Source organism: Pan troglodytes, chromosome 4 (genome assembly GCF_028858775.2).
Source record: "Pan troglodytes isolate AG18354 chromosome 4, NHGRI_mPanTro3-v2.0_pri, whole genome shotgun sequence".
In the NCBI taxonomy this organism is placed as follows: domain Eukaryota; kingdom Metazoa; phylum Chordata; class Mammalia; order Primates; family Hominidae; genus Pan; species Pan troglodytes.
The window spans coordinates 144310007-144336117 of record NC_072402.2 but is presented as its reverse complement, the minus strand read 5'-3'; the positions used below and the strand labels follow the sequence as shown (position 1 = coordinate 144336117).

Genomic DNA, 26111 nt, shown 5'->3' with positions numbered 1-26111 from the left:
CAGGATTCTCACCAAGACTGCTTCCTCACAAAGGGAGCAAAGCTCTTCTTGTCTCTCCCTTAGTTCTCTTCCTCTCTCCTCTCAATGTCTCTATTTTCTGGTAGCTAATTGGAAACCTTGCAGGTCAGCAGATTCTCTACTGTCATGCCAAGCCAAGGGTCTCCAGGAGAAAGGCTAGTGTTGATTTGTCTCAAGTTCTATCACTCAGGCACCAGATACTGTTGTACTACATGTTCAACAAATTTTGCACATCTCTGATATTGCAGGGGGCATGAGAAGTAAATTTTATGGAACACACACTGGTGTTCCATTTACCTTCCACTAGCCAGTTCCATAGCACCATGATTTCCCTCTGATAACACAGTAAAATCTCACTTATTCACAACTGTAACCACATTTGTGTGATTGCTAAACATTTGTCCCCTCCTCTATCCTGTGAGCTCACTAGTAGTAGTGCTGGATCTGTCTTGTTCATTATTGTGTCTTTAGCATTTGGTACAGGGCCTGGCACATATCCAAATACTTTTTATTTGTGGACTCTAGCTAATATACTATATTGTGCATGTGTGTGTGCCTGTGCATACAAGACACTTAACTTATAAACAAATGCTCAGCAAGGTCTTGTACATGGCATCATGATTAAGAACAAAGATTTTGAAGTCAGATAGATGTGAGTTCAAAATGCAGCTCTATCTCAGTGTGTCCCTGGACTGGTTATAAAACCTCTCTGTGCCTTAGTTATCCACATATATAAAATGAAGAATCATAATTCCTACTTCATAGGCTGTTTTAACAACTAAATGAAATAAAACATGTAAAGCACAGGGCCTGCAGTATTATAAGCTTCCCATCAACAGTAATTATTAATACTATTAAATGGTATTACCCAAGGAATGAAAATAATTCCTGGAGTTGCTATTAAAACTTGAATATACATAGATATGTCATGAACTACAAAGTGCTATGCTGGTATGTTATCTGTACCTTGCCCTCTGTGTGCTACCTAAAGCCGGCACTCCACAAATAAATGGTGGTAGGTTGATTGAAGAATTGTCATCTTTCATTTCACATCCATCTTGTGAAGGTGTCATTGTGAGGCTTTACAGTGTTGCTACACTGGCTTCCCAATATGCCAAGTATTTGGGAAACAGATTCCTATGCATAACATTGAAAGGCACCATAAATATATACAATTTTGTTGTCAATTTAAACATTATAAAATAGATTTGAGTTTAAAGAAGAGAAAATCTAAACATTCTTTATGTCTTTTAAATAGTCCGCAGGTTCTGTACTCCTTGGTCCCAAATTCTCAAGAGTCTTGTTGAATGAGATATGACTGGCCAGCACAGAAGCAGTGCATGCTGAAAATGAAAATAGTGATGGCATATACTGAGGACCTACTGCGTACCAAGCTTATATGCCAAGCAGTGTGGCTCCTCTTTTTGCAGCTGGGAAAACTAAAGCTGGAGTAGTAAATAAAATGATCATGGCTAGTAACTGACAGAGGCAGGAATTGATGACTCCAGAGCACAATTTGCTAAGCCCATCCACTTTACTGCCTCTGGATCAGGTGTTTTACTTGTAATTTCCAAGCCTCCAATACTAATAAGATAGCTGTTAGTTGAAACTAATGTGAAAATTTTCTTCCTATCTAGTTCTCAACTATGAAGATACCAATCAGAATCCAGGGGCCTTCACTAATACTCAGCCGAAGCCCAAAAGATGAGGGCAGAGACTAAGACATTGGGTCAGAGGCTGTAATGAGCCATGTTTTTCTGTTTCAATGATTTTTTTTTAAATTTTTGCAATTTCAATTCTGATTGATCAGGGCTTTTGTTGCTATTCTCTTCAATGGTTCTGTGAAAATTAACATTTTGGCTTAGTTCACGGTTTAATTCAGCAACTTAATTATATACTTGGGTTCTTTATATAGAATTCATTACTGACTATGTGAGTGCATTGAGCAGGCAGGAAAGAAGTAGTCTTGGAGGATAAGTTAACTCAGCAACCTGCAGGCCAGTGTTTGGTTCAGCCTAAAATTGTGATATAAACCCTTATTAGGTTTAGCCATACACAATTGCCATCTTTGTAGGTCAAAAATAATTGAATGTCAGCAAATGCATATGTTTCAACTGAATACTATACATGCTAAGCACCCAGAAGGCAAAGAATCTGTTAATTTATCTGGCTTTGGCTCCAGTGAAGCAACAAATATTCATTGAACATTTCTGAGTAAGACTCTGAATACGAAAATAAGACCAAAATCCTGCTCTCAGGAAGCTTATGTCCTAGTTGAAGAGATAAAACAAACTCATGAGTTGTTAAAATAATAATAATAATGTGAAAAATGATAGTTCCATTGTAAGAGAGTACCTGAGCAAATACTAAATAAATGACCAGACCAAGCATGATAGGGCTTCAGAGAAAAGAAAAGATCATTTGGGGTGAAATAATATGTAGTAGAAATATGTAGTAGATGAGGTATATGCATCAAAGAGTATTTGGATCAGTGAAGAAAGAATCAGGCAATGAATAGAAGTGGGAAACATCGAGATATACTCTATACATCCAACTTAAAATCAAGGTAGAAAGAATTAGAGGCAGTTTGTGATGGGCTCCAATAACATACTGAGAAGCCATACCTTTTTCCTGTAAGTGGAAATCAGCTGAAGCTATTGAGAGAGATAATAAGAGCCTGGATATCAGTGCAAATAGACAATCCACACAAAAGACATTGTGGGTTCAATGTACACTATTTGGCTAATGGTTACACTAGAAGTCCAGACCTCACCACTATGCAATATATCCATGTAACAAAACCACACTTGTACCCATTAAGTTTATACAAATTTAGAAATTTTGTTAATTTTAAAAAGACATCATAGCTACAGTTTACATATAAGGAAACCTGAGGCACAGAGAAGTATCTTGCCTAAGGTCACACAACAAGTAAATGACAGGCTTAGACCCAAGGCAGTCCAGTAAGAAAGCACCACTTTTTTTATTTCTTCCTTTTCTGAAGACAGGATCTCGATCTGTTGCCCAGGCTGGGGTGCAGTGGCCCAATAGTAGCTCATCCACCCAAGTAGCTGGGACCACAGTCATGCCCCACCATGCCTGGCTAACTTTTTATAGCAATAGAATCTTCCTATGTTATCCAGGCTGCTCTTGAAATCTTGGGTTTAAGTGATCTTCCCGCCTAGGCCTCCCAAAGTGCTGAATACAGGCATGAGCCACCACACCTGGCCAAAGTTTCACTATTAAACACCGTGAGCCAACAAGAGAAATGAAAACATATGACCAGACAAAAACTTGTACATGAATAATCATAGCAGTGTTATTCCTAGCAGCTAAAAAGTGGAAACAACTCAAATGCTCATAAAATGGATAAACAAAATGTGGTATATTCATACAATGGAATACTATTCAGCCATAGGAAGAATGAAGACCTGATACATGCTACGACATGGATGAACCTTGAAAATTTTATGCCAAGTAAAAGGAGCCAGTCCCAAATGACCATATATTCTATGATTCCATTTATGTGAAATTTCCAGAATGAGAATCAGAAAGTAGATGGTGTTTACCTAGTACTATAGGAGCAGGGAATGGAAAGTAACTGCCAATGGATATGGAGTTTTTGGGGGGAGGTAAAGAACATATTCTAAATTTAGATTATAGCAATGATTTTGTGATTATACTAAAAACTACTGAACTCTACATTTTGTGGTATGTGAATTGTATCTCACTAAAGCTGTAAAACAAATTTTTTTAACTATCTTAACATGACTCCAGATTTTGTGCAGTGACACCCAGATACCAAGGGAAACAGAAACAGAGTTAGATACATAGATCTGTCAGTGCCAGATCTATGATGGGACGGGTCCCATGCCAGTCCTTCCATGAGAATTAAAATCCAGAAACTAATGACAGCTTTTTCCGCTACCAGAGAGATGACAGTTCTCTATTAGCAACTTATATTCTGCAGACACCAGCCCTACTTAAGACTCTCAGTTACACTGTTAGCTTCCTAGCCAGTCCAAACATGTTAGAGTTAGTTGATAAGGATTGCTAAATTTGTCTTGTTTTGCTTTTGTTCTGCAGTTTTTGAAGAGCCGGAAGATCCAAGCAACAGATCATTTTTCTCTGAAATTATCTCTTCGATTTCGGATGTGAAGTTCAGCCACAGTGGGAGGTATATCATGACCAGGGACTATTTGACCGTCAAAGTCTGGGATCTCAACATGGAAAACCGCCCCATCGAGACTTACCAGGTATAGAACCCCAGGCACCCATAGGTATATTGAACATTCCCTTCATGAGCTTTTAAGTCAGCCCCTGCTTCCAAAGGTTTACAGTGCAGCAAAATGGAAGGCAGTGCATGGTGATACATTCAGTAAAATGGTACAGGCTATAAGTGCCACAGGATTTAAGATAAAGGTGCATGTGGAGAGGCTAGAATTCAATTTAATTGATATGGACAGAGCACTTCATGTGGAATGGATACTATAGAGGTAAACAAATGGTCCTGCTCTCATGCAGCTTACCATCTGGTGGAAAAGTCAGATGATGAACAAGGAATTGAGTGTGCATCTCTGCAAGAGATGGTCCAGCCAGGTGAGAAAGGTTTTCCCAAAGAAGTGACCCTTAAACTGAATCTTAACTGCCATGAACTAGTCAGGAAATGCATGCTCTTAAAATAGCGTGTTCACACGGACGCAGGAAGGGGAACATCATACACCGGGGCCTGTCAGAGGGTGGGGGGCTCAGGGAGGACTAGCATTAGGAGAAATACCTAATGTAGATGACGGGTTGATGGGTGCAGCAAACCACCATGGCACATGTATACCTATGTAACAAACCTGCATGTTCTGCACATGTATCTCAGAACTACAGTGTAATAATTAAAAACACAATGTGTTCAAAGGCCTGGTGTCAAGAGAAATGAGGTGTGTTCAGGGTGCTTACACCTTGAATATGAATCACAAAGGCAGAAGGATGAGCCTGGAGATAGAGGCAAGGGGCTGATCACTAGGCCCTGGTAATACACAGTAGGCTGTTTTGCCTGTGGACTGGGTACAATGGAGGACCATTAAAGTTTTACACCAGGAAATAACATTGTGAGTTTTACTTTTTACTGTGTGTTTCACTTTGCAGTTTGCCAAACAGACAATTTAGATAAAAGGAGATGATGGCAATTTGGTCTAGTGATGGTAGCGTGCAGATGGAAGGATGGGTAGGATGAAAAGTCAGTGAGGTTTGCTTACTGATCAAATGTGCAGGGAGAGGGAATCAAGAAGACTGTGTGGAAGTTTTGGATTTAAGTGTTGGGTGGATGGTGTAAATGCAAGGAAACAAAGGAAAAGGCATTGTATAGGGTGGTTTTGTTGAAAGAGGAAGACCAGACTTTGAAGTAAAGAGGACTTAAAGAAGCAAAATCCAGGTCCAAGCAAGAGTATAATGAAAGCAAAGATCAAGTGCTGGAGATAAACTAACCCTATTTTAAGCGATTTGGGGTTAGATAAAAAGAAGTGGGGGATTCTAGACAGAAGGATTTGACTTACATTTTTTCCTTGAGATATAATGTACATAATAATCAGCCTTTCAAAGTGCACAATTCAATGATCTTAGTTTACTCACAAACCACCATTATCTAATTCCAGATCATTTTCATCACTGACATTTTTAAATGAACATTCTGGTTGTGCTGGGAGGAGAAACTGTGGGAGGGACATTGGAAGAGATAGGAGAATAGTTATAACATTTTGGCAAGCAGCAATAGTAGCTTAGATGAGTGTATTAGCAATGAAGGTAGCCAGATTCTTGATGTATCTCCAAGGTAAAAGCAATAAGGCTTGAGGACAAATTTGATGTGGGATATAACAGGAAAAGAAAGAAGCACCAAGGATTACTCCAAAATTTTTGTCCTGAGCAATTAGAAAAGTAGAGTTGCCAAGTTATTTAGATGAGAAAATCGAAAGTTTGGTTTTGGCTCTGTTAAGCCAATTAAACATCCAAACAGACACAGCAGGTAGACACTTCAATGTGAGTCTGGATATATTTAGCTTCAAGATATAAATCTGACACTCACAAGTATGTAGAGGGTATTTAAAGCCATAGGACTGGATGAGATCTTCTAGACAATTAGTATAATTAAAGAAGAGGTCAGAAAATATGACCTAGTTGAGAATAGGAAGAGGATTTGGCAAGAGAGATTTGGGGAAACTAGCCAGTGAGATGAGAGGAGTGACTAGGAAGCCAAATAGAGAAACTGTCTTAAGGAAAAAGAAGTCATCAACTGCCAAATGCTTTGCTGAATCAAGTACAGAAGACTACGAACTTGGATTTAGTAAGTGGAGATTATCAGTAACCTGAATGACAGATGAACAGTAGTAGAGCAGTGTGAATAAATGTCCAATTGCAGTGAGTTCAAGAAACTGAAGATGGGAACATTATGAGGACAGACAACTGTTTCAACAAGTTTACTCTGAAGGAGAACAGAGAAATGGAAGGGTAGCTGAAATGGGATTCTGGCTGAAGGAAGTTATTACAGCATGTTTTCTGCTGATAGGAATAAGCCGCTAGAGAGACAGACCATTAGAGAGAGACCGCTGAAGGAGCAAAGCCCTTGGGGGAAGCCAGAGGGGATGGAGTCCATTGCAGAATTGGCTGTAGATGGTAAGATGCATAGATAATTCATCTATCAAAGGAAGGAGAGTAGTTTTCTTATATAGATGAAGTAGGTTTGTGAATTTTGTGATGGGAACATGTAGGTGTTTTCTTTAGTAAAATAAGCAGTAAGGTCATTAGCTGAATGGGAAGGAAGAAAAGTGGTAAAGTACTCATCTAAGAGAAATGTTGTGGGGTGGTAGGGTTGCTCAGGGATCCACTTGAAATGTATATAATTGCTTTAAAGAGAAATTAACCTGTATGATTTTATGTTTCTTCCCAGCCACATTCACCTGCTTGGTACAGGTAAACAAAGGGTAGAAAGTAAGATTTAACCAGTGATGGAGTTTTGCCAAATGAGTACAATGGAAAGAGAGAGCAAGAAAGGCAAGCTTGTCGAATATATATGCTAAAGGAGTGATTGATTGTAACGATGTACTGCTGAATCGAAGGTGGGGAAAAGGGGAAATAATGAATTTTAAGAATTGATAGAATCAACATACTAGAAGGAGTGAACTAAAAAGACAGGAGGTAACAACAGCAACAGGGATAGCAATGACAAGGTTCATAATATGACCAAGGAAGCAAAGGACAAAACACATTGAATAGACGAGACCACGTAAGAGAGAGACTAGAGTGCCTGAATAACTAAAAATAGTGGCAGGAATAGTAATGGAAGAGAGACAGAGATACAAACTTGCTTCAAGGGATGAGGATTAGGGACTCAGAACTTTTGATGGCTGAAAGGAGGACAGGTAGCAGGAAGCTTAGTTTGATGGCATGACTTCAAAGGAGTTGAAGACTTTAAATAGGAATAGTTGTCTGGAGCAACAAGGAGCCCAGCTACCCAACACTGGCATGTGGAGTGACAGCAAAATTCTAGCTACCACTTGAGTGTCTTCAGAGGAGATCCAAATTCCAGTCAGAGGAAGAAGAAGGAAAGGTTCAGAGAGGAGGTTGAAGACTTTGATGACTCTGTGTTCCAGCAGGTGCTGGAGAAAGGTTTGGAAGCCAGAATTCACAGCCATATATGTAGTGGAGATAGCTTTGTTTCCCCTGTGGTCCATCGTACTCCCTGTTATTTAGTGTTCCTGTCTCCTGAATCCTACCTCGACTTCAGGGCTTGGCTCCACATCACTTGCCCCCAAGCTTTCATTTGCAGCCCTTCATCTTTAGCCCAGGACTAGAGTCACTTCAGTGTCCTCTTCCAGCTGCATAAGACAAACCTTATAGGATTCGAATCCTTAATGCAAAAGAAAGGGCAGTGGGAACTAGGACCCGCGTGTGGCTGCTGGGGAGCCTTAACTAGGAAGAGTAGATTTAGGACAAAGCTAGTTTTAGAACACAGCCAGCTAGCTTTTACGTGAAGTAATTTAAAGATGATGGTAAACAAACTCTGATTCAGTGAGCCTCCAGAACACCATGATAGATTGTGAGGTCCAGTGGGAAAGAATTTAGTTAATAGGTTGTGAGGTCCAGTGGGAAAGAAATTAGTTAATGAAAGATCAGTTAATAATGCCTGCCCTGGGCAAGGAGACAGGTAATGCTACTATTATACATTTTCATACATGCATTCACAGATCTCAATCACATTTCCATGAATAAAAGGCTGCAGACTTAAGTATGATTAGCTATTTTCAAGTTTTTCCATAGAACAAGGGTTGGCAGACTGCAACGTGTGTTCCAAACCAGCCCCCTATTTGTCTTTGTAGGTAAATTTTATTAAGACACAGCCATGTACAGTCATTTACATATCTTCTATGGCTGCTTCCATGCACAATGGCAGAGTTGAGTAGCTGTCACAGAGACCATACGGCCCACAGAGCTTAAAATATTTACTATCCGGCCCTTTGGAGAAAAAGTTTGTCAACACTTGAAATATAAGAACGGACCAATAGAGTTGGCTCTTTGTTTGCCTCATAGCGGTCCACTAACTCTATGACACTGGACTCCCACAAATAAATATGAGAAACACTGTATTGGGACACTCAGTCTGGCATCAAAAATCCCATGCACAAATTAATAGGATCATAGAAAAGTCATATTAGGAACATGAAGAAAGAACATCAAATAGGATGAGTTTTAAGTTCTCTCTTGCTCCAAGCTCTAGAGGTTGCTCATGTATACATCTCGCTTTATTCTTTCCTCTAGTAGAAAAAGGTCCCTCTGGTTTGCCTAAGAAGACTTTTTTTTCTATGCAACAAAACATAAATACAGCATACCTTCATAGTAGACATTCTTTTTCTTTAAATGCTGTCAATTAGAGGCAGATAGGAGCTACCCAGACCTTAGGTATGGTGGAGAAATAATGGTTCAGACTAGGTTTTCCCTTGAGTCTATCCCAACTTCTATCTTTCAAGAATTATTTACAGAGTTCTCAGCAATGTCATTCCTGCTAATGGGCGTGACTTCCAAAGCACACATGTTTTGACACTTATAGAAACACTACAGGTGAGTAATAAGACAAAATGCCAAAGGTGAATGGTGACAGATGAGGAAAGGTTCATCACAAAGTGGGCAAATGGAACTAGACCTTAAAAAGCTTGCCACTGCCCAGTTTATATACCTTTACTGCTGTGCCCCCTAGGGAAGGTGAATGAGTTAGTTTATAGCAGAGATGCCTCTGTAAGGGCAGGACACAGCCTCACCCTTGCAGCCCCCAAATGCACCTAACAATGCCAAGAGCACTGCTGTAGGGGTATTCCCTTGTCACCAAAGCACTGAAGCTGTTACCCTGACAAGGCCTGGAACTGTTTGGAAGTGAGAGAGTAAAGGTGGGGGAAAATTAATTTGCAGAATTAGAAATAACTTCCTCTGTCCAAATAACTCAGAGCTTTTCAAATACCCAGAACATCTAATGGAACATAGGATGAGCCTGACCTCGTTCCTTTGCCAACACTGAACCTGACCTCGTTCCTTTGCCCCAGACTAAGAGCCTGAAGCTCTGCATCCAGCAGAACTGTTGGAGTCGAAGGAAGAGAAAGAGCCGCAGTTGCAGGAAAAAAGAGATCGAATCATCACTCTTAACTTAAACACCAATGCCCTTGGTAGCCTCCCTCTGCTTTCACCCAGTTCTATCTCCTTCTCTCTCAGCCTCACTTGAGTTCATTATCACAGCTCCTGTCAAGGACTGAGGACCCACCAGAGCAAGCTGGAGGCAGGTTGCTAGTGCAGCTCAGAGTGTGCACTCCAGAGCCTGATACCGGGGCTCAGTTCCCTCCCCTTCTGTCACTTTTTGTGTGTGATCTTGGACAAATGATGTCATATCTCTGTGCTTCATGCTCCATTAAAGTAAAGAGAATGAAAGTACCTACATCATAAGATGGCTTTAGAGATGAAATGAGGTTTTGACAGATAAAGCACCTGGCTAATAATGACAAGCCAGCATATTGGGTATGCCCGTTATTATTGCCACTCTGTGCTAGTGGGTTCAGGAAGGATTACCTTCAAAACAGAGAACCCAGGCTACTACTCTCTGAACCTTGTTCGTCTATTTGGCATCTACAGCTGAGTTGCTGAATGTAGCTGGAGAAAAATATTCAACTGTGCTTGATCAGCCTTATTTGACATACATGTCCAACAACGTCAAGTGTCCCCTGGTGCCTTCCAGAAATCTGACACTGTTTCTCAACCCTTTCTCTCTCCTGCTCACTCTTAGTTGATAACCATGCTGGCTGCTTTCACTGGAAAAGAGAAACCAGGAAAGAATCGCCACCTACTCCAGGACAGCACCTTTCACCTCAGAGTCTACTCGACAGCTCCACATGTAGACATCTCTAAACCATTGTACCCAAAAGTGAACATGGTACCTACTCCTTCCACTTGCTCAGGAGAAAGATCAGGGAGTCATCTTTGACTCCTGTTTTTCTCTCCACACCTCAGAGTTGAACCAAGTCCTATCTGCTCTTTCTCTAAACAAAAGGAGAATCTGACCAGTCCCCATCACTGCTCATGCCCTGGTCCAGGCCAGAATCTATCACTCAGGTTATAACTGGTCTCCCTCCCTTTGCCTTTGCACCCTTAGGATCCATTGCAACACAGCAGATTCAGCAATCCTTTCTGTGAGGTCTCTTCTTCCTCAGAATAAAGGGCCTATGTAAACTGATCATCCTCTCCCCCAGCTGCTTACTCACCACTCTCCCACCACACTCCCTCCAGGATTCCTGCCTCTAGGCCTTTGTGTTTGCTGTTTCCTATGCTTGGAGAGCCTTCCCCTCACCCCAAACCCAGACATCACTGTGGCTCATTCATCTCCTGCAGGCTTCTGCTCCAGTGCTACCTCATCCAGTGAAGCCCTGACTACTTGCCCTCTATAAAATAATACACCCCCGACAAGATCTCCCAGGCTCTTTTTCCATACACTTTTGTTCTATGATTTTATCACCATCTAAACATCTTATTTATTTACTTGGTTATATAATCTGTCACCTGACACTGGGTCAAAAGCACTGCAAGGATATTTGGCTCACTGCTGCATCTCAAGTGCGTAGTAGGTATTCAGTAAATATTTGTTGAATAAAAGACTGCATGAATGGTGATCTCTAATGCCTGTGAGCAAATCAGCTTAGAAAATGAGAATCTACCACTTATTTAGTCTTACTGGATGCCACTCTCTATACAAGCAAGCTTGATTAATCCATATCATCTACATGAGAAGCTCATCAACCCATCCTAATGTCCTACAGCTAAAAGGGCCAAGCCTAGGTTCAGATCCAAGGCCATCTGATTCAAAGAGCATGTACAATGAAAGATTTAACAGCTCACATCAGAAGAGGAGGTGTTTGCAGAAATAATTACTGTTTAAAATAATAACTGACCTTCTCGATATGTTTCCTCTCCAGGTTCATGACTACCTCCGCAGCAAGCTGTGTTCCCTCTATGAAAATGACTGCATTTTTGATAAATTTGAGTGTGTGTGGAATGGGTCAGACAGGTAAGAAAGGCTCTGTGGCTGAAGAACCTTCCAAAGATTGTCTTGAAGAGGCTCAGAGAATTTATCCTAAGTAGAGTACAGCCAAAGGGAGGTCAAAATTGGGCCCCAAAACCTGGCTGAAATGCATAATGTGGGCCCCTAGTAACCCTTGAAGTCAAGCCTGGAAAGAAGAGAAGGATGTAGTAAGGCCTTTGAATCCTGTTTCTGAACTGGCACAGATAACACCTTAATGTTAATAAGAAAGTCCTATCTTTTTCACACAAGACACCTCCAGCACTAGGTCAACATGCCTAAATGAAGATCACTTATCCACCAGCAAATTCCAGCCTGAACAGTTCAGATTACTGCCAAGTAGGCTTTCCAGATCAAAAATTATCCCTTGAAGCTGCTAGTGGAGACCTGGCCAACGGCCCTGGTGGTTCATTAACTGAATTCTAGTCGACCTCATTTATCACATTCCCTCAAAGTGATTTATTACTATTTTAAGGCCTTTGATTTGAACAGTGCTTCATAATACCTCCCAATAGTTCATTTTTAGTTTGACAAATACAAATGATTCTCTGATTTCCATGAGAACTAAGTGCAAGCTACCAGGGGCTGATTTCGTTCCTTGATGAAGGTGGCACCAATAATAGTGTTTGAAAGCATAGAAATTCTGTCATGGCAAGACATTCAGACATTCAAGCTTTCAGTGAATATGAACTGTCTCTCTCTCACACTCCACCTGTTTCTTGGCTTTCTTTGCCACTGATCCAAAATGAATCCCCTCCTTAGCAGGCTTGGAAGGAGTCTCCACGTGGCAAAGGACCCAAGTCACACTGACCAGTTGGTATAGGACAGAGAGCAAAGCAACTGTGACATAAGAACAAAATCCACCATGGGGAAAAGAAGCCAGCCCTCTCATTTTATTATTTATTCATAGGTATTTATTTATTCATATATTATTATTTACATATCTGTTATTATTGCTCAAATTTTTCCTCTATCTTAGCCTTGATTCAAAAATTACACTTATTAGGCACCTACTATATACCAAACACATTCGTACACATCATTTTATTTAATCCCAACCACAGTCTAACAAGATTGCTTCCATCGTTCTCATTTTACAGTTAAGGAAACTGAGGCTTAGCAAGATAAAGTAATCTGCCCAACCTCATAAAGTAGTAAGTAGTAGAGACAAAAGTAACAAGTTTAGAGTTTGAATCCTAAGATCAACACTCTTTCTATAACATCACAACTGGGAAATTTAATTTCTCTTTCAGATAAGGTTGGTAGTCTTTTTTTTTTTTTTTTTTTTTTGGAAAATAATCTCTTACTTGTTTAAAAATGAGTCGGGTCATGGTGGGCAAGAGAATGTCAAAGTATGGGAAGCAGTGAGGCCAACCGGCTGAATACTTATGCCCCAGAGTCAACCATATGTGGGTTTGAGGGTGGACTTTACCACCAATTAGCAATGTGACACTGAGCAAATTACTTCTCTGTAAAACTCTTTTATGGGATAATAGAAGTTGAAACGAGATCATGGAGGCAAAGCCCTCAGCGCCCTGCCTGACAAGGTGATAACAGTCCACTCGAGTACACAGACACCGTTCACAGTATCAGTTTGATGAGCCAGAGTAACAAAATCTAACCTTTGCTTAATTTACCTGTTACAGGTGACAACGTGCCCAAAAACACATCCCCCTTGCTGTGGCCCAATCTTGTCAGCTTTTTCCTTCACCTCTCTACACATCCCAAATCATTTGAGAAATACACGAGAGTTCCTGCTCTCATCTTAAGGAGCCAGTCAGAGCTCCACCCAGAAATGAGTAGGAGCCCCCCACTCCAGGGGAACCACCATGTGATGGCACTTGGGGTACTTGCCCTGGCCCAAGGAATCTCTCCCTCCCCACCTCAGCTTGTCACCGTGTCTGAAATGTCACCATTAAACATTCAGTACCTTGCCTCTGGAAGACATTGGGTGTTTGCCACTCTCCTGATCGATTGCAACTATGCCTAAGAGGGGATAACTCTTATAAAAATGTGGAAACCATCTGTCCATTAAGTGTGGAAAAAAAAAACATATAAAATCTTTTTATTTCTCCATCCCAGATTCTTTTAAAATTTGAATTTCCTTACTTGTTTCCTAGATAAGACCATGATGACATCCATTTCGTAGATAAGTTTTCTAAAAAGGCCGAATTCAGAGCTAGTTCTCGGCAGGGGAGAGGTCACGCCCCGGGTTCGTGCACGATGCCACTAGCATCTCTCCCCTCACTGCACTGATGCCATGAAGCCTTAGAGGCCAGACGGCCCAGGAACCCTGTTGACAGTGGCCAAACCTTAAACACGTACAACTGCTTATTGTTTTCAAAAGTGTGTCTACTTCGACAAACCTCATTCTAGTCTCACATTCCTGATGGGAGGTAGGTAGGACTGGGATCATTAAAACCACTGGACACCTTTTCTGAGCCAAAGAACCAAAAGGAATCTATTGAGCAAAAGCAAATTACAAGGAGAGTTCTCACCATCCCTCATTTCCAAACCCAGCCAAAAATCCTATTGCTTTCAGTGATTCAAAAAAAAAAAAACACAAAAAAACAAAAAGCCAATAATCACACTGCAGAGCCTGTTCTCATTTTTTGGTTTTTGTTTGTTTTTAATAAAACCTATGGTGTCATAAGCTGGCCATAACATGGTATCATTTGCTCCAAAAAGAAAAGACAATGAAGATATGTCATTGCCTTTCTCCGTAATACTCGGTCACTCCCTTTGCTCTCTGCCTTGCAGTGTCATCATGACAGGCTCCTACAACAACTTCTTCAGGATGTTCGACAGAAACACCAAGCGTGATGTGACCCTTGAGGCTTCGAGGGAAAACAGCAAGCCCCGGGCTATCCTCAAACCCCGAAAAGTGTGTGTGGGGGGCAAGCGGAGAAAAGACGAGATCAGTGTCGACAGTCTGGACTTTAGCAAAAAGATCTTGCATACAGCTTGGCATCCTTCAGAAAATATTATAGCAGTGGCGGCTACAAATAACCTATATATATTCCAGGACAAGGTTAACTAGGTGGACAAGTTATTACTTAATAATCTCACATACTGAATACTAGTCAAACAAGTTTTTAAATGTTTCTTTGGGTCTTCATTGGATGCATTGACTTTAATTTCCCTATGCAGGAAATGATTGGAATAGCATTAAAAGGAGTCCAACATTCCCAGCTCCCCAGTTCTAAGAAACTTTTGTCAAACCCAATAGGTTTGGGACACTTCTGTTTAGAATTGAAAGCTGCCAGCTAACAGTAATTCTTCCATAGTTGACTTGAACTTCTGATGCTTTTATTGCCCAGTTTTCTCTGGTGGGTCCAGTGTTTTGTTCCTAGGTGTCTGCTGCGATAAAATGAGGTTGTCTGTAGTATTTAAGGAGAAAAGAGATAAGTTTTTTTTAATTAAGCAATTCCATTTGATTGAAAAAAATCAACAAAAAATAAACACCGTTTACTCTTAGACAAATTCTTCTTGTTTTGTGAAAAACCAGAACTAGTCAGTATCTCCTGCCCCTCTACCATTTTTTTTCCATTTTCCATTTTCCTTTGAACAATTTCATTTAAGCCAGAGATTTATTGCATGAAGCTGAGAAGAGGATGCAGAATGACAAGGAAAGGGCACATCAACCCTGCTATGCTCTTTTTTTGTAAGCTCCATAGAAACAGCCTGAGAATTTGGCTAGGGAACTTGAATGCTTCAGGGGACAGAAAGAGAGCACTTTTGACACAGTGCTTCCCAGAGTGAGCTTGGCAGGGCCAGGCGGGGCCAAATTCCATCTGCTGCCTTGTTACTCTTGCTTTTTGTGCTCTTAAATGGCTCCATATAATCCTCTACTTACATGTTCCTTGGCTTTTTTCTCTTCAACCTTTTCCAGCTTATTTATTCCATTGACTTCTAAAGGCCGAGTCCTGGGTGCTTATTATCTGGTGTTCTAAATGAAGCAGTAAGTTGGAAGCAGTGCCACCACCCCTGAGTCCCTGAGAAAGGCTGGTCTGTTCTTTTTGGGTGTTTCTCCTAAGCAGCGCCCTCCCCTCCTCCTGGTTTTGGTAACCAAAAGTAACAATCCATCAACCTCCATTGTACCTAGAACAAAAATAGCCAATAAAAACGCTGAGTTGTGAAGTCCAATCAGGCACTTCTAACTCACCCCAAGCTCGCCATCTGGAAAAACAGACCAGAAGGCTGTCTTCTACAGAAATGAACTGTGGGGAAATCAAGCAGCTGTGACATGAAGTGAATGAAGTCCACTTGAAGCTGTGGAAGATGGTTCATCCTTTTCCCCAGTTGAGGATCCAGATTTACAACTTCTAGAAAGCCATTTCCAGAAGGTTCTATGTGGCACACCCCTAGGAAAGGCACTAAATGCATGCAAAGGATTTATAAACTTAGGAAAGTAGATGGGTGGAGTCCAGAAAACTGGGTCTGGGTTAATATCTCTACATCTGTCTTGATGACTCATTTCTCCTAACTTCCATTTAGTGCAGGGTAAATGGTTTGAGATGAGAGTTTTTCAATGAAAGGGAAATTTTCTTTCAGTTTACAGATGTATTAGAAGTCCTGATTTTCAAGTGTAATTTGCTTTGGAGGAGGAAAAAATAGTGAAAGAATCATTTTATCTCAATTCCAAGCTACTATCCATTTACTAATAGCTTTTTGGCAAGGAAATAACTGTCACCTTAGGTAAAAGCAGTCTTGTTAGATGCAGCCCAATTTCAGGAACATTAAAATGTGAAAAAGTACGTCTCAGAATTGAGGGAGCGTGGGAACAAAGACGAGACTTTCTCAGTATTTCTCATTTTTCCTGCAAGGAAAGCCTCGCCTTAGGCATCTCAAGTAAAGTGGCTAAGGTGTAAACTCTCTGGGCAAGATTTCTGTCCTGACTGGGACAGTGTTCTCGGAGGAGACATGAGAGAGTCAGAAACTTCTGCCAGTCATACAGAATGATGATTTTGCAGAAGGCCACTGGGTTATTGGCCTACATTTACCACCAACTTCCTTTATGGCCTTTTCTCCACTTCTCCGGACTCAGCTCCTCTGTCTGTACCAGGTCGGGTGTTGGGACCAATCATTGTATCTCAAACTTAAGAATCAACTCACATTTGTACTATTACTCATGTAACATTTTTTTAAGTCACCTTTTCTTAAAAGCAAGACTTAGCCTCCTCCAAAGAAATAATATGCATGAAATTTCAACTCTGATATGCTAGGTTTTTCCCTAACATTAATCACATAATTATCAATGTAACAAACATGCACCCACATACCACCTGAAATCATTTTGTGAACCACCAGGAGCATGTGTATCAAACTTTGGGACCCTGAGTAACTGATATGACAGAAGATTTATGCCCTTAGGGGCATCAAAGATGGTGGTTCTTCACATATTAGGGTCAGCAGGGCTGCCCATAACACACACAGGAATAATTTTTGTCATGGTTTAAGGAGTTCATAGGCCCCTTTGCAGTTTATCTGTGAACTCCAAATAAAAGCCCCTACACTAGTCCAACACCCTTAGCATATAGACGTACAAACTGAGATCCAGAGTAGGATGAGTTTGCCAGAGAAGAAAGAGCAGAGGGCAGCCATCCTCTCCTCCATCCCCTGCAAAGGATGCATTAGAGCAAACACCCAAGACTCCTGGACAGGAACAGGAGGGGAAAGCCCTAGAGATTAGGCCTCAGGGAGCAATAACCACCACGATGTTTCACAAATTAACTGTTCTTTACCAGGTTCTGAACTAGGTATTTTATATGTGTGATCTTTCAGCCCCAGTACTGGCAATATTTCTTAGTTAGTGGCACATAGAAGTCAGTCTGTTTTCCTGCTGACACTAAAAACTACTTGAAGGCTGATTTGCTACCTTGCAACAGTCGGTTCGATTCTAAGGGCCCTGTACTACTTTACCCCACAAGGCCTGCTGCTTGGTAAGAGCCATCAGATTACAACTGGAGGGTGTCAGTTGAATGAAGGAAAACGGAAGCCACGCCATCCTTGGCTTTTACTAAAACCATCCTTGTGCAACATTCAGTTCCTGACATTAAAAACAAGTAATGCAAAAAGCTGAACTTTGGTAGACATTCGTACTCTTCTGTCAGGAGGAGGGAGATTAGTTAGAAAAAACAAAAAGGAAGATACTAGCCAGCATCAAGAAGTGGGATATATATAGGCAGATGGGCAGTGGGAATCAAGTTGCTTCTTAACTCCTTCAAGTTTGGCTCCTGCCTTTAACTCTTCCATCGAAAAAAAAGCACTTTTAAACCTCTCATTGATCTTGTAATTAATTCAACCAAATCAACATCTATTAGGCAACCAGCATATATAAGATGGAACAATTGCAAGGTGGAACAAAGATGAAGCTAAAATTCTGCTAGCTCAGTGGCCCAATGAAATAAGTCAGCTATCTCCACTAAACTTCCTTTGAACATTCTAGGGTCCATTATAATAAAAGGTACACCCTCAAATGCCCAATTTCTAAGGACTTGAAAAGCCATAATTTCCCTCCCTTCAAGCCTACAGAGCAACTGCCTAAAGTTTCCCTCCCCCGACAACCCCAGGCCTCATTTCTTTTTCAGTCCCTTTGCTAGCTGCCTGCAGGGCTCAAGAAAGCCCTGGTAGGCCTCATAATGAGGATTTAGGGATGACACTATAGTCCACAGCCTGAATGGTGGAACCCTTACTAATTTTCCCTCTTCCGTGATGAATGTGTGGATGAAGCTGGTGTGTTTTTAATAATGCCACCCCACTTCCAAAACAAATCCCCTGACACAGTCTTTGGACATACCACCCTGAATGCACCCGATCTCATCTGATCTTGGAAGTGAAATGGAGTCAGGCCTGGTTAGTCTTTGGATGGGGGAAGTCTAGACACACCACTGAGAAACATTCACACTGCAACCTGATTCACTGTGCATCCAACATGCCTTCATCCACCTCTTCCCCCTGAACTTCTAAGTCAACTCTCAGGGACTGCTTTCCAAGGGAGCAACCAACCTGGTCAGTGGAAAAAGGATAGGACTGGGAGACAGGAAACGTGGGTCCTGCTCCTGGTAACCAAGGAACTTAAGCTACCCACTCAGTCCCTATGTCAGTGTCATCACCTGTAAAATGGCCAGAAAGACATCTATCCTAGCTCAGAGAATTGTTATTGGGAGAACAAGAAATCCATTTACTTACAACTATTTTGATAGGTTTAAAGCACCATAAAATAATAATAGCAACAACAGTGATGAGTAATATACTATTGCTTTCCATGCCTCATCTCATTATCTCCTCTCCCAGACCCCATGGTGGCATTAGTATTTCCATTTTGCAAATGAGAAAATAGGCTCAAGTTGTCAACCTAGCCAAGGGCACAAAGCCAGAGAGAGATGGAACCAGGACTCCAACTCAAGGTATCTGACTCTAAAGCCAGAGCTGTTAAAATACAGCTCTAACATACAATAGTTGCTAACATTTATTGAGCACTTATTATAAGCCAGGCTTTGTTCTACAAATTTCACATGTATTGACTTATTTACCCCTAAAACTCCAGATGCAGATACTATTGTTGTTCTCATTTTATAGATACAGAAACAAAGATGAATGACAACCAAATTTACACAGTTCACAAGTGACAAAGCCAGGCAGTTTTAGTTAAAGTTCTTATCCACTATCCCCATCATACATTGTGTGTGTGTGTGTGTGTGTGTGTGTGTATGCATGTAGATGGAAGTTACTGATCAGAAAACAAGTCCCAGTAATGACCCATAAGCTCAATGAATTAAAGATTCATTGGTTGCCTGGTATGTGTCAGGCAGCCAGGTTCTAGACAAGGGGCTGGAGTTACTAAGATATTTAAACCACTGGCCCCTGCCCTCCAAGAGATGACACTCACATAGGAGAAAGTGCATATTTGCGTACTGTAAACATTTTTACAATGAGATATCTATGAAGGGCAGAAGTCATACAGAGGAAGAAATAGTTAATCAATGAGTGATAAGAAAAGGTTCTCAGAATGTGTCATCTAAGCAGAATTTTAACTAAATTTGCTCAACAAAGCATGATACAGTGTTTCCAATAGGTAGACCAACATATACCAGAATATGAAGCAAAATCCATATGGCATGGAAACAGAAAGCCAATGTTTCCTTCCATTAGAAACACATTTTCGACATACTAGAACTAGCCTACCCCTTTTTCCTTTTGTTCATCCAATAACAAATATTTATTAAACCTTATTTTAAGCACTGTATTTAAGTGTAAAGTAGACGGAAAGAATAAAAGGAAACCAATATTTCCTGAGCAGTTATTGTAATGACAGGCATTGGGAGAGGCACTGTTTTAAATCATTGTTATCACCTGATAGGTAGATGTATTATTCCATTTTTATAGCGAGAAACAGACTCAAAAGGGTTAAATGACGTAGCAGGAAGTTTTATCTAGATCTATCCTGTTCCAGATCCTATACTTCTTCCATTACAGTTATTGGTAATGCAGAGTTACCTTGGCTTGATTATTTTCCCTAGCGTGGATACTCACAAACACGCCATTTCTCTGTGACTAAATATTGCCTGACAGCTGACCAAGAATACAAATTTGGTCTGTCATCAAAGCAGAGAGTGAAGTCCAGTGGCTCACAGGTCTCCAACTTCTGACTTTGACCTTATTATGACTGATTAACTGTCCCCCAATTTAGATATTCCATGGCCCATTGGTTAAACTGCTGGTGGCAGAACCATCATGATCTGCCATCTCTGCTGATCCCTGCCTCAGCTGCAATCAAAGCAATGATCACTGTCAGGCCAGAAGAAGGGGCTTAGCCACTGCCAAGACAGATCCCAGTCCACTCCCAGCCTTCCCGCCCCTGCTGCTCATTCCCCAAAAAGTCAACCTGGGTTTTCCTGGGTGAACAGTGCCCACTGAACAGCTCCTGCTTGCCCATCTCAAGGCCTCTCAGTTGCCACTCCAATCATTTTGGCTGCTGTATTTGGTTTGAGAAAGAGTGGAGAGGACACTTCTTCATAACTCATATTTGACAGAAACCCAGAAGTTGTAGAAACAAGCCATGATTGCTGTGATTCTTGCTCTGGTTGGCTAGGGATGCCCTCCCTTCCAGCCAGAGTAATACATACTTGTGGGAGTCATGGAAGACTCAGGAAGCTGGAGTAGAAGGGAACAGGGGCTTTCCTCACTGGTAAAAGGAAAAGCAACATTTTGGAACTCTAAACGGTTGCTCAGTTGGGCGAATTTCATGCATTCATTCATTCATTTACTAAATGGTTAATGATTGTTCGTGTACTGCCTGCCAAGCCCATGCCAGGGTGGTCTGTGGAAGCAGCAGTGACAGCTCCATCTTCACACAGCTCACAGATAGCGGGAGGTGCATACAAACTCACAGGCAATGATGGCAGTGGAATGTCAAGAGCCCAGGATACCGAACCTGCCAGCCTGCCTGCCTGGGTTAAAATCTGAGCTCCACCATGTAAAAGCTGAGCAACCTAGAAAAATGACAACCTCTCTGTGCCTCGATTTTCTCATTATGAGATAAGGATAAAAACGACATCTATCTCATAAAATTGCTGTGAAGATTGCATGATTTAATATGCACAAAGCTCTTAGAAGGATGCCTGGCCCACAAATATGCATTCAGTGCACATTTCTTGCTACAGTTCTGCTAATCCTATAAAACATATGCACTATGATGGATGTGTCTGGGTGCCAGGAGGACAAAAAGGAGCACCAACTCATCCAGACCAGAAGCTTCCCAGAGGAGGTGATTCCCAAGGTGAAATCCAAAAGATAAAGGGAGTGAGTTATCCAGGAGAAGAGAAAGGAAAAGCATATTCCAGACATCAGGATAGGACAGTGGAGGCAAAACAGCATATGCTATATATATATGGAATTCACAACACTCTGGTATGACTGATTAGTAAAAAGTAGGAAGGCAGACCAGGAGAAATAAGGAGACATGGTAAGGTGAGTGGGCAATAATGCATGATCTGAAAAATAATAATGCATGGACTTAGTGTGGTTCACATATCAGGAGCTTCTCCAATAGCCAGGCTATGAGGCACTCAAATGAGGAAATATGGTTTCCAAACTTCGCAAATACTTATAGTCCAGCCACAGGGGATATACTGATAAACTCAGCTCAAATGTCACCTCCTCAGAGATGCTTTCTCAACCACCCTTAGTTCCATGAGGACCGCATCATTGTTTAGGCCACTCCTGTATCCCCAGAGCACAGAACATTGTCTGGCTCATAGTAGGTGCTCAAAAGTTTTGTTGAGTGAATGAACAAATAAACGTGTAAGGAAGTTAGGCACAGCACTTGCCCACAGGAAGCTTATAAGATGAGCAGCATGCCATTGGGAGTTTGAATGATATATGGAGATCCAAACAGGGCATCAGAGGACTGCTCAGAGGAGTCAGGGAATTAAGAAAAAATTGGGAGCCAGTGAGCCAAGATGTGTTAAAAGCAAGCGATCAAGCTTAGATTGCAGCGTTAGTTAATAGAGCATATGTGTCCCTGCCTGATGCATTACCTTCCCTGCAGTAGTTAGCCTTCTGGGACCCTGCAAAGCATGCAGAAAGGTTGACAGCTTACAATCAATACCATGTTCACTGATGCAGGGAGCAACATTATCACATCCAAGATATTGCCCCCACACCCAGGCTAGAGCACTAAATATTCCCCATAACAAGGCAAAGGGAAGTGACAAGAGCTATTATTCTCAAACCTCCCACTTGGAAACAAGAGGTGAGACAAACCTTCCCCTAGATGTTCTTAGGAAAAGGCAAGACCCCCAAAGAAATCTTTCAGAGCTGAGCACATGCCTAATACAGCAAGACAGGGATGGGAGAAGATTGGCATTTTCATTTGCCTGGGTGTCCACAATATTGCAGGGGAAGCTCTGTGGGCAGCTGGGAAACACAACAATAAATTGGAGGGGGATGAACAATAGGGTCAGTGGGGCTGTGTGCTGAGTGAATGCTGGATTTTATTCTACATGCCCAATTCACTCCAATAAGATAAACTTGACTTCCTCCAGTGTGGCTTTCTTATTTCAGCTTCTCTGACTGTGGCATAATTGAAAGTCATATTTCATCTAGACCATTGGTTTTTAACTCCAAATGCAGGTGGCTTATGAAGACTCAGCCTGAATATATAAAGAGAACAGCAAACAATCATAGTTGCATATTAAAGACAATCTATTTCTCCGTAAAGGAAAGTAAAGTGAGTCATATTACATACAAGCCACAATACAGAACTGATCTGAAATATACTGTGGAATGGCCTTTCAGTCTATGCTGGACTCTAACAGGAAAAAGGCAGAAGGTGGTCAATGGTGCATTTATTTAAACCCCTCATTTCCTCCCTGACAAGAAGAAGGACAATAGTTCTTATTTTTCATATTATTTTTGAAAAGGCAGAAAGGTTAATTACATATTGACACGATTTGGATCTGTGTCCTCACCATAATCTCATGTCAAATTGTAATCCCCAGTGTTTGAGGTGGGGCCAGGTGGGAGGTGATTGGATCGTGGAAGTGGATTTCTCATGCATGGTTTAGCACCATCTTCTTGGTGCTATTCTCGTGATAATGAGTAAGTTCCCACGAGATCTGGTTGTTTAAAGGTGTGAAGAACCTCCCCTCTGTCTCTCTTGCTCCTGTTCCTGCCATGTAAGACATGCTGGCTCCCCCTTTGCCTTCTGCCATGATTGTAAGTATCCAGAGGCCTCTCCAGAAGCTGAGCAGATGCCAGCACCATGCTTCCTGTACAGCCTGCGGAACCGTGGGCCAATTAAACCTCATTCCTTTATAAATTACCCAGTCTCGGGTTTTTCTTTATAGCAATGCAAGAACAGACTAATAGAGGTAATTTGTGATGTTTCTTGATGAAAGAATCAGCTGAAACTCGAGAATTAATACATTCATTGAAGATCAGACAAATATCATAGAAACCGAGAAAGTATCCATCATGGAACAAGAAAGTTCAGCTCAAAAAGCTGATTTTTTCAAAGTACAAAATGAAATACCATTTCAGGAATGGATCATGACTCAAAGAAGCTCTTCACTTTGACCAGCACGGGGTTGATTCATTAACCCCATTATTCTCAAATGGATCCCACTGTGTCCCAAGAGAAACTCTGGGGAGGCTTCACCAAGGACAGTAATTATAGCTTTTCCATGTTCTCTAGCATTCAATAAATTCTTCCTAATGTGACCTCTCTCTCTCTCTCTCTCACACACACACACACACACACACACACACACACAGCCTCAGTGTCCCACTAACAGGCTTCTTTCCTCTCAGGGAATCATCTCGGAATTCATTATCCTTGTAGAAATGGAGGATGCTTCCCAGCTGCATAAGGACCCAACCTGGAAGCAAAGATTGTAAATTTTTTTATTGTATTTTACATCAGGATTGGGGATCCATTTACAAATTAAGGCTCCACTGGCTTTGTTGATAATAAGGTTATATGACTCCACATAAGACTGTAACGACTTCCTTTTTTACATGCTCGTTATTACATAACTGTCCAGGTGGTGAGCAGTAATTAAACATTATTGCTTTTGGAGACATTTCAACTTACTCAGGCACTTTTGTGACCAGAAGGATGGTGACAACTTCCCAAGGTTACATGAAGAATTATTCCAAGGCCAGGATAGAAACCAGGTCTTTTGAACTTCTAAAATCAGTTTTATTTCATTGTTATTGTTGTCTTTATTTTTCCATGTGCCTAAAATCAATGAGTCGACATCCTTGATAAGAAGTTTTAATTCCTACCCAGGAACATTCAGCATTTTTGCCTGGTGTACCATTCAAAGACAGGTCTGCAAGTAGCCCTGGGGGAAGTGCCTCACACCAAGCCTCACTGACATCCATGTTTACACAAATGGGCTCACTGCATTTATCTATCACATTAAATATCATTTACCCACAAGATTAAATATTATTTTGCCTTCACCTGAGCAACCAAGTATTCCATACCTGATCATATGTCACAGTGTAAGATACAAACAAGGCACAATCCCTGTCCTTAAGGAATAACATCTAATACAAATGCCATCTCAACAGGATGACTTAAATACAACATGGTGTATGCAATAGCAGAAATATACATAGGTTATTATGGGTACATAGAGTTAGAACATCTAATCCCCTGAAGATGAAAGTGAATTAGACCTTCAAAGATGACCGGGGCCAATCGGGGAGCACAAACATGAGCGATGGTTAAGAAGCACTACCTCTTTCTGAGTAGCACAAGCAGTTTGATTTTGCTGAAAGGAAAGACTCTTGGCTAAGACTGTCTCAAGTGCTAGTGAGGTAGCAGGGCCCAGATTGCAGAGGGACATTTAGAGAGCTTAGACTTCACTCAGGCTGTGGAGTGCTGCTGGAAGATTATAAGAGAATTGACATCGTTGGAATCACATTTTTGAAGATCACTTTGGCAACCGTGTAAATGATACATTTGTAGTGGACAAGATTGAAGGCAGGGAGCCTACTTAGGAAGCTATTGAAGTGGTCCAGGAGAGAGACTATAAGAGTCTGAACTAGGGATGAGGGAAAAACTGAAGAAGTAAAATCAATATAACTTAGAGAGTGATTTGATGAGTGCTAAGACAGAGAAGTGGATGAGGATGCCTATATTGATAGCTAAGATGATAAACAAAGGCATGAACAGAGACGGAGAATAAAGAAACAGTGGTAGGTTCAAGGGGGAGGAAAAGATAGAGTCTAATTTTGGACATACTGGATTTGAGAAGCCAGTGGAACAGAGAGGTGAAGAGAGATCCCCCAGTAGGCCTCAAGATAAAAAGATCTATCGCTGGAATGTCACTAAATATGATGGAGAGTTAGTCATCAGTGTGTAGTGGTCTTCATGGAGGGGATGACCCAGGGAAAATACAGAATCAGAATATGTTAGTGAGGAGAGGACCCCAGGATACAGGGGAAGGAGACCACCCAAAGCAAAAGAGGAGGAGGCATCCAGGTACAAGGACCATTAGCAACAGATATCATGGAGATGGAGATAAGAGAATAGAGTTCTGCCTTTGAAAAATAGTTTCTCCAAATCATATTTACAAAAAAAAAAAACCTGGTAGAAAAGTGGGTATGGGACTTGAAGGAAATTCACAAAAGACAATATTCAAAAGAATCAATGAACATAAAAAATGAGAAGGATTGACACTAACAAATGTTGGCAAAGACATATTACAGCTGGAACTCTCATACACTAGTGGCAAGATTATAACCCAGCACACTTTGGAAAACTCTTTGTTATTACCTAGTAATATTAGATACTCAGAGTCTATAATCCAGTAATATAGAAATCAATGAAATCAATCAATATTAACATATGGCAATACATATAATACCCTATGTTATACCTTATGACCAACTTCTAAGTAAATATCCAACAAATGCACATATAGTACACCAGGAGAGAAATTCATAGCAACACTATGCACAAATGCTAAAATTAGAAAAT

General features: G+C 41.1%; 1 protein-coding gene and 1 long non-coding RNA gene across 51 annotated transcripts in view; both read left to right on the top strand.

Moving 5' to 3' along the window:
• The window catches only part of PPP2R2B (protein phosphatase 2 regulatory subunit Bbeta), a 495140-nt gene extending 471699 nt beyond the window's left edge, over window positions 1–23441 (top strand). For 45 of the 50 annotated variants that reach the window (XM_063811554.1, XM_063811558.1, XM_063811568.1 and 42 more), the window contains 3 exons: window positions 4105–4274; window positions 11511–11602; window positions 14375–15097. In XM_063811554.1, coding sequence (XP_063667624.1) covers window positions 4105–4274; window positions 11511–11602; window positions 14375–14654 — 542 coding nt within the window. In that variant the 3' untranslated portion in view covers window positions 14655–15097. Of the gene's footprint in view, window positions 1–4104; window positions 4275–11510; window positions 11603–14374 lie in introns of all 50 variants that reach the window. The other 5 variants (XM_001159683.6, XM_001159546.8, XM_001159725.7 and 2 more) reach the window with 1 other exon arrangement.
• LOC134810115 (uncharacterized) lies at window positions 12377–13548 on the top strand. Its single transcript, XR_010157361.1, has 2 exons — window positions 12377–12524; window positions 13261–13548. It is a non-coding gene; the product is annotated as an uncharacterized LOC134810115 (long non-coding RNA).
• Window positions 23442–26111: the final 2670 nt, after the last annotated feature.